Source organism: Symsagittifera roscoffensis, chromosome 3, assembly GCF_963678635.1.
Source record: "Symsagittifera roscoffensis chromosome 3, txSymRosc1.1, whole genome shotgun sequence".
NCBI classification, from domain to species: Eukaryota; Metazoa; Xenacoelomorpha; order Acoela; family Convolutidae; genus Symsagittifera; species Symsagittifera roscoffensis.
Genome location: NC_087064.1, coordinates 59,706,193 through 59,715,434, shown reverse-complemented (window position 1 = coordinate 59,715,434; position 9,242 = coordinate 59,706,193). Strand labels below are relative to the sequence as shown.

Here is a 9,242-nt window from a genome sequence, read left to right as displayed (position 1 = left end):
GTTTTCTGGTATCGTTGGAACAAAAAAGAAAGTTTCTGGATTTGTTGAAACTAAAAGAATACGAATTGACTCATCTCTGCAGATCGCTCGGATCAACCTATTAATTACACAAAATTATGTTTTAATTCAACTTTCTTTAGTAATACGGTTAATTTTGAACGAATCTAGACTGTACTCAAAGTTAGCTAATAAAAAACCATATTTTCTTTCCCTAAATCGATTTGGGAAATTGTACAGTTAATCCGATCGCTCTATGCCAAGAAACTCAATTTCAGGTTCTGCATAGTTGTAAATCAGCCTGATGAGCGGGAAAAAAACAGAATAAAAATAATCTTTCAAATTTCAATCTATGGGTGTTCGTAAGTAAATTGAGGCAGCCTTTAATAAAAGGTTAATTCCGGCTGAATGTCCAGGAATAAGTAGTTCGAAGTCCACGAACGTTTACGGTAGCGAAATCAATCATTCAAGGCCGCAAAAGAATTTGCCATATACAGCCTGACAGCTCATATATAGGTCCGTTTTTTATCGAAAAACTTGCTGTTTTAGTCAGCTAACTCAATTAAGTTCCCTTTCGTTCAAAATTTCAAAGAAAACAAGACTGCTCGTAAATGAGGGCAAATCCTTGAATGTTCAGACTGTCCCCTAATCCGAATCGAGTAGTTTTTGGTCAAGAAAATATTGAAAAATAATAAATTTTGGACAATTTCAAACATCGAGTGTGAAAAATGGTACTAACAACATTAAAACGATCGATTCTTCCAAACGGTCGATATCTTCCAAAGAGTATAACTTTCAAACCCCCAACAGATGAAATATCATATAAATTTTGAGCTCAGGACACCACTATCTTTCATCAATTTTAACTTATCTCTAGATGATACGCAAATCATTTAATAAACTGAACACAGAAAATTAAAACAAAAATTTGCGACTAAGTTTGGAGAAAACTCTTATTATAACACAGCGGCGGATTTGGGGGGCGCTTCTGAGGGATCGGCCGACGCCGAGACTATGCATGATGTGCGTGATGCATGATGTGGTAAATATCTATGACATCTATTTTTGGTCAACCAAACCAGCGCCATTGGCCTCTTAAACACTAGATGAGAGAGGCAAGCACGCGCAAGAAACACGGATATTTTTGTAAAAAATTATCTGAGAAGTGTCGGAAAAGTTTATAAAGATTTGAGAGAGCTGGAAAGCTTGGGATGGCCCCTTTCATGATATCACACAATCCAGGCATTTTTTGAGCAAAATATTTTTAAAACAGAGGCAAAGCGGAACTCCTCATCCCTTGCAATCAAAATTTTGAAGTTTCCTAACCATTACAGAGCCTCGAAAGAGACCTTTTTACTAAATAAGCATTATAGGGAAGGCGTTCAAGATGCAGCACCCCCTTTGCCACTACAGGAACCTGGACCTTACCCTATCATTTGACTCTGAATAAAATGTTGACAGAGGCGAAGCTGAGCTTCGCTCCACTCGCGAAACACACAGCCACCAACTCGTAAAAAATTGACGAAACGCCAAAAAAACAACCCCCGAAAATTTCAAACGTTTGTTTCATACTGAAACTCAATTTGATGAAAACACGTGGCACAACACAACAGCCAGTATTGAGCTGGCTTGAAAAACTTCGAATTGCGCTACACATTGCACTACAAAATAGTCAAAGGTAAGACAGACGTAAAACACCTGAAAAATTAAGTTGAAAAAATACTTGAAAAGGGTGAAACTACAGCTATAAAAACTTTATTGTTGTATCGGATGAAGTTCCTAAACAGCCGTAAAAACAATTGGAAATCATTCATCAAGCGGCATTAAAGGCGACCATTTTTGAGTCGAAACCTCTTGAGCCGAAAACAAAACTGCTGTCATTAAAAATTTCATGAAGTTTTAAAAAATTTTACGACACATCCATACTGAAGTTTTAAAAAACTTTACGACACATCCATACTGAAGCACACAATCCTATACGAAATTATTTTGCACTCAAAATTACGCAATAAAAGCTGACTAAATAACAAACTGTTTTAATATTTAAATTTTAAAAAAAATGAAGAAAAAAACACGCAAAATCAACTTGTTAAATTTACAAATTATTGAACTTTCAGTTATAGTAAAAAACTGTTTAAATTGGAAAAAACCTATGCTTTAAAAAGTAAGCCAAAAAAATCCCTATCATTAAAAAAACTGAAAATGATAGACAAAAACTAGGATGAAAATCACGAAGCAAAAAAAATTAATTTGAAATATTAAATACAGCCTGAAAGAGTCTATACCTAATTAATACTTAAATGATGGTACTTTTATTTGTATTTCAAGAATTTGTCAGAATAGAGATTTACCATTTCTACTAAAAATGACCATTCTGTGAACAAAGTTATTTAAGGCAAAAAATCTAGTACCCGATTGCAATATCCTTGCTCAAATATCAAGGGTAAATATTATTCATTTCCACCATGCTATTAGCAAAATTGTTCAAGGGAAAGAGTCTAGTCACTGATTACAATACCATTGCTAATCGCACGGGTTGGTTATAGTGTTCTATTCATGTCATCTTCCTCGATCTTACTTAATTGAGTGCCAAATACCTTCAACCCTTTTGCTCGAAAATACAAGAGAAACAAGGATAGGCGGTTAGTGTGCAAGTAGCACAGAATGTTCCGAACAGTCTTAAAAAATTACAAAACTATTTTTCCCATTAGTGTCGTTTTTTCGGCTTGGTGTGATAAAATAATCTGAGCGAAAAAGTAGAGCTTAGATATTTTCGTCAGTAATTGTAAAATATGAAAATTGGAAAACAATTTTTGAAGACAAATAACAAAAAAATCCAGAAAAATGATTTTTCAAGATTGTGTTCCCAAAGTTTTGAAGTATTTGATTCCTAGGATAAAACTAAATACGCCAAAAATTAACTTCATTCGAGTAAAACTTAATTTTCAAGATTTAAATTTAGCATAAAATAAGCCAATGTAAGCCTGCTCACCTGTTCAAAATTAGACGAAAAAAATTTTCAAACCGGTTTTTCTCGACAATTTTTTATGTGGTTCGAATCACGACGAAAGGGCTTTAATATGATATATCACTCAACCCAGTCCGATCATTAATTGTGGTTACTGATTTTGCGTGGAAAACAAACAGCAAAAAAAAACTTAAACACACCCGAATACAAAGTTCCTCCCCATTTTTAATGGTCGGAACAAAAAGATTTATTTCAAAAAAAGCCAATGTTGTGAAAGCTAGAGGTATAGCTTTAAAAACTTCTCCGCCATAATATGGTAAATCTTTTCAGAAAACTTACAAGAATAAATATCAGCACAGAAGCAAAATGGAGCCACACAAACTCAGCTCTGTTAGCTAGTAGACCGAAAATGGGACGGAATTTAATCATTAAGTCGATAAAAAGTTGAAAAAAAAATATCGAGTGACAACTAAGCCGACAATACTGGTGCGGACGCGAGTTGTTCCAAAAAAATAACGTTGTCAAGAAGAGCTTTCGAGCTTTTAGGTTTTGAAAGAGCCCCCTTGTTGGGGGCTCTTTCAAAACCTGTTTTTTCTTCAAAACATGTTTTTCTTTCAAACGACGCATTATTGCTCTGTCCATATAATATAAGCTCAATAGATTTAACCCGAACAAAAAGTTCAGCGAGAAAAAAGCTTTCATGCAATTCAAATATAGCGAAAAACCTCAATTTTCAGAAAGATCCGGGAAGTGTTAGCTAAACCGGCAAGAATAGGCCAACATTTTTCTTTCAAACGGAAAGTTTTTCAATTTTCTAAAAAAAAAATCAATTTTAGTTCAATATATACTAAGTTTTTGAGATAGCGAGAAAACATCCCACAGGAACGATAGCGACAAAGCGGCAGGAACGAATTGTCGAGCTTACACACAGAGGCGAAGGTAGCTTCGCATCACTTGCGATACAACGCAAGCGGATGTGCACGCTAGCGAATAAAAATTGAGACGAAAATTGTAAAATTGACAAAACAAACATTTTTTGAAAATAAAAACAATTTCAGAATACCAGTTACGAAAGACAAAAAACAGCTTTAAATCGATTTATCAGTTTTTACCGAATGGCCACTACGTGTGTAGGTAGGTAGATGCCCATAAAGCCGAAAAAACGGTGGCATGTCACCGAGCCGAATACCCGGATAGCCGAAGAATAAATTCGTTCCCGGATAGCCGAAAAACAAATTTGTTCCCGGATAGCCGAAAAATAAATTCGTTCCCGGATAGCCGAAAAATAAATTCGTTCCCGGATAGGCGAAATTTTGGATCGACTCAACAATTACCCCCCTTCTTGTACATTGTTTTCTTATTTAGGGTACCCTCTTTCTATACCCCCCCCCCCTCACGCACACACACTTAGTCCCTTCATTCTTCCTTGCCGTACTCCCAATAACCCCCGTCCCATACCCACATTTACCCCACCACGCCCCCCCATCCCCCTCCCGGCAGACAATAAAAACTATTAAGGGCCCCCAACCGAAAGTATCATCGATTATAATGTTAATACAGGGGCGGATCTAGGATTTTCTCGAGAAGGGGGGGGGCAAATGTTTAAAAAAACAGGCCAAAACGCCGTTTTTGGGATTTTTTGAAAAATTTTGACAAAAAAAATTGCGTTTTTGAGCGCGTGCTCCCCTTCAAAATTTGCATTTATTGAAAAATTTTAGGGTTTGTCGGCCGAAAATGGATATCATAAAACATACCAAAGAGGGAACTTTTGGTTGGCTAATTCAATGAGAGTAAAAGTATTAGCCAATCAAATCTCTTAAAACTTTTGGAATTTTGTTAGCTAACAGGCTGCAAAGTTTTGAGGCATTTTTTGTCCAATCAAAACTTGTCTCAATTTATCGTAGAGCTTACTGATTTAATTAAATTAAAATGGGAGGTATTTAGTTTTTCGGCTATCCGGGAATGCGGTTCCGTGGGTACGCACCGAAAAACGCCATAAAGAAATGGCTCTCATAAAAAATTTTAAGCTAACAAATTTTAAAAATTTGATTTATGCAACACTAACTACCTTAATTTTCTTAACTCAATAATTTTTTACCCTTAAAGCGACACAAAAAAGTCAACTTAAAACAAACATAAACCATTTAGGCCGAATAACGCTATTTAAAAAAAATGGGAAAAAAAGGAAAATTACAGGAGTAAATTTAAAAAAAAACTTGCATCTACGATGAAAATTGCTGACAGCACAGGAGAGTTCCGAGATGCGGCAGCTAAGCCGTCAAAATATAAGCAGACAAACAGGGTCGACATTCAATTTTTCCCAGAAAAATTTCAAACTTTATTCACACTAAAAAATGGCCCGGCTGGGACTCGAACCCCTGACTAAATTTTAAATGCATTCCGCATTACGGCTGAAAAGGTTTCAATAGTTATATCAATTGACCTTTAAGCACCTCATTTTCCACCTTAAGACGTCTCTAAAAACCTAAATTTGCGCAAAAAACGCCCTGATTCAAATTGTCGTTTATCGGGCGGCCAAACTATTTTTCTTTGTTTTCAAAATTTACGCTTTGTCTGCTATCATCTCGATAACATATCTAATTTTTTACACAGTTTATGCACTTGAGATTAAATGAATGTAAAGGCTTCATACCAAAAGACCGGCTTCGGCCAAACAAGAGCGCGATTGAAAACAAAATATGGCCAAAAAATTGAACTCTTCTAAATCCTTTTTATTTAACAGGTTTTTGACACACATTCAAGTTAAGTTCTTTGATTGAGTTCAATAACTTTGATCACATGTTTGCACAACGTCTATAATCTTAAGCAGCTGAATGGCCGATTTTCACAAAAGAGTACGTTCACAAAAACTAAATATTCACTCGTAAAGTTCACAGTTAGCTTCTATTTTGTGATACCGCTCCGCTAATAGGATTTATCTGTAGTAAAAAATCAAAAAAATAATTCAAATTTTGAGCATGAAAATAGTCCAATACAATTTTAATCTGCAGATCAATAAATGATAGTAAATAAAAAAGAGAAACGCTAATGAAAAGAAAGATGGACAAATTTTGAATAGAGTTCGAATCCAATACTTTTTCTATCAGTCTCAATAACGCGTAGAATAATCAAAATGCTGATTATTGCTCTCCTTTGAACATCATTGGAACCAAATGTTTGTCGCTGCAATCTTCTTCCACTAAAATTCTCTCCGTTTTCAACTCTACCAAAGTCGGAACTGCCGTGAGCTTCTTACGCACTCGGAACTCATTCTCCGGATTGTTTTTCCACTGCTCCTTCTCCCCCACTCCACAGGAAATTAAGACATCATTCTCACCTAGAAGAGCTTGGGCGTTTTTCTTCAGAACTGGCAGTGCCTGGTTGCAATCGGAACACCAGCTTTCACCACTTACTGGGTCTAGATTTCCCAAATACAGAACGAATAGTTTCCGAGATTCATCGAAGACCTCCTCGTTAAGAGCAGCGATTTGAGCATCGAGCGCATCAACGCCGCCATCAAATATGGAAATTTCCCGCATTAGTCTATCTTAAATTTTGAAATCACGTTTTTGAAATCATTCTTTCCTCACACCTTCTGGACACATGAGTTCACTAAGATATATTAACTTGAACAACAAAATCACCTCTACGACGATTTTTATTGTTGACTCTCGTCAGCAATGACGTGACCAGGGGGGGGGCTTAAAACGACCAATTTGATTTTATACTACAACTACTACTACTACTACTACTACTACTACTACTACTACTACTACTACTACTACTTCTTATGCATTTAGTGTCCGTTTTCTCATTGTGGCGGGGTTGTACATTCTGAAAGTGCAACAGCAATGGTATATTTGAATAGCTTGACGAACTCCAGTATTCAATTCAGATGAGGGCATTCTGAATAGCATTCAAGATATTTAATGGAAGATAACCGAAGTTTCTATGCCATTCGATGAAGGCAGTATGTGGTTTTGTGGCTTAAAGTATTCAAGTCTCCTTTAACACAATCGATTCAGCGTTTTTTAGGCCTTCCTACAGGCCTTTTCCCTGGGACTGAAACACGGTGTAAATTTAATTTCGGTGAATATGGCAAGCCATGGTAACCGTAACCGCACTTGTAGCTTGTCCACATCAACAAGATTTTTCATTTCACTTATTGATTCGTTGGTATTCTTTAACTACATTGGTCTTTATAAGTGACTCCTGCAATCTTACGCAGAGCTTTAATATCAGCACTCTTAAGAGAGCTGGATATAAACTTGTTCTGCGCCCAGATTTCAGAGCAGTACATCAGAACTGACCGGAGACAAGCTCCGTGACACCTTTTAATCAAATCAATGACTTTATTCAGTAGCAAAGAGGCAATTCACCGCCATTCTTTCAGAATTCTGACTGATGATGCACATAGTGCATCATTTTCACTCGGAAAAAATGGCACCCAGATGGCAGAATTCTTTGACAGTATCCAGGGTTTCAGATTGATTGATCCTTAGAGTAGCATTCTGATTTGAGCGATAACTGGATCGATTTTTGCATCTTGGTGTGGTCAAACATAATTAGCATCATTTTTTAGTATTTTCCTCAGACAACTGCATGTTTTATGAACCCATTGAGAACAAGAACTGAAGCGTATTTAATTGGCGCCAACTCTCTTTAAACAACAAGCTCATGTAAATTTTCCGTTTTTTTTCGGAATACACTTTTAGCCTGAAAACAAAATGCTTTGTCTTATCCAAATCAACTTTTAAACCGTGTTTTTGTAAAGCTTTGTTCCAAATATAAAATTCTCAAGTCTGGGATTCCGTTTCAGCTGCGTATAGCAGATCCCACAGTTCCGTGGAACGACAGTTTCTCGTAGCCTCTTCCATTACTATTATAAACAACATCCCGCTAAGTGCCGATCCTTGCTGCACGCCTACTTTAACTTCCAATTAATCACTGCATCCTTGATACCGGCGAACCTTTGGTTTTCGACGCGGCGTACAGACACATTATCAGTCCTACCAGATTTTTTATTTTAGAGAACTATCTGCTGCCTCAAAGCCCATGGCAGCAGTTCCTTGGGAGCACGGTTTTCGAGATGACTAAAAAAACTTCCATAAAAATCTCAAGTGCTCTCATAAAAATCTCTTTTCGACAAGTGCTCCCAATGAGAATCCCTCTCCCGATGTGACGAAACTATCAGGCATTGACGCCAAAGCCGCCTTTAGAAAAAAATTAAGGCTGGTCAACCAAAAATGGATGTCGTAAAATGGTACCAAAGGTCGACCCTTTGGAAAATTTTCGCGAAAAGATGCTAGGGTTCGTCGCTACTGCTCATCAGGTTAACCTGAACCTGCTATCTCGGGTTTTGTATAGAAAGTTTTGGGAAAAGTGAACTAACTTACTTATTCATGACGAAACATGAGATTTGTACATTATTTACAAAAACTACAGTACATTTTTACTTGATTTTATAGACTGCTTTTAAATTGTCGCTTATTTCAGTGGAATCTAATTTATCAAACAAGCTGCTTAATATAATTTTTTCCCTTTTCGACAGGAAATCCAGAGTGAGTTTAAACCTTTTCGATGTCGAGAAATCAGCCAATATCTTCAAAACATATTCATGATCTTTAGTGTTAAAGAGTTCATTCAATACTGCTATGCAATCTGAGAAAACATGTACCGGTAAGTCTGTTTTGAACACTTGATCTAGTCCAATAGTTTTCTCTTCCGGGTAGCGCATGAGAAACTTGAACTTCATTTCTGAGTCAGCCCCACATCTTTTCCATTGTAAGTTGAAGGCTGCGTGATTTGAGGGCAGTTGTGAAGAGGTTAAAGCAGTTGAGGATATTTCGGTCGAATCCGAAGACTGGTTGTGACTGGATGCGTGCATGTTCCAAGGTTGGTTTCTGGATCTAGTGAAGGCTTCGTCCATTTTCTCTCCTTTTTCTAGAGGTTTCAAGTGGGCACCGTTGACTAGTTCTCTGAAACAATCATCATTAGTTACGCGAATAAAACATCTCAAATAAATCGAAGCAATAGATAAATGAGTGAATGAAAAAGTTGAAAAGGATCCCTAGACGAAGCACCCATTACTTCTCAGGATTTCGAATCTTTTTCTACTCGATTTCGAACCCTTTACTTTGCCAATATTTGGAGACAAATTTAGGAGATACGCTCCCCTACACTCAGGAAATGTACCCACTGACCACCCACCTGGCCCCTCTTTTAGCTTTTTATCAGACTTCAGACATGTGATTTCGGCCGGCCAAACCTTACAATT

At 36.8% G+C, this 9,242-nt stretch overlaps 2 protein-coding genes across 2 annotated transcripts in view; both read right to left on the bottom strand.

Annotated features, from left to right (window-relative positions):
- Window positions 1–6,105: 6,105 nt before the first annotated feature.
- Window positions 6,106–6,504, bottom strand: LOC134841773 (thioredoxin domain-containing protein 17-like). The gene has a single exon (XM_063857811.1). The coding sequence runs from the start codon at window positions 6,502–6,504 to the stop codon at window positions 6,106–6,108; it is 399 nt and encodes a 132-aa protein (XP_063713881.1).
- A 1,843-nt stretch (window positions 6,505–8,347) lies between these two features.
- The window catches only part of LOC134842178 (coiled-coil domain-containing protein 103-like), a 239,828-nt gene continuing 238,933 nt past the window's right edge, over window positions 8,348–9,242 (bottom strand). The window contains exon 3 of the mRNA XM_063858395.1: window positions 8,348–8,943. Within this exon, the coding sequence (XP_063714465.1) occupies window positions 8,418–8,943 (526 nt within the window). The 3' untranslated portion in view covers window positions 8,348–8,417. The remainder of the gene's footprint in view (window positions 8,944–9,242) is intronic.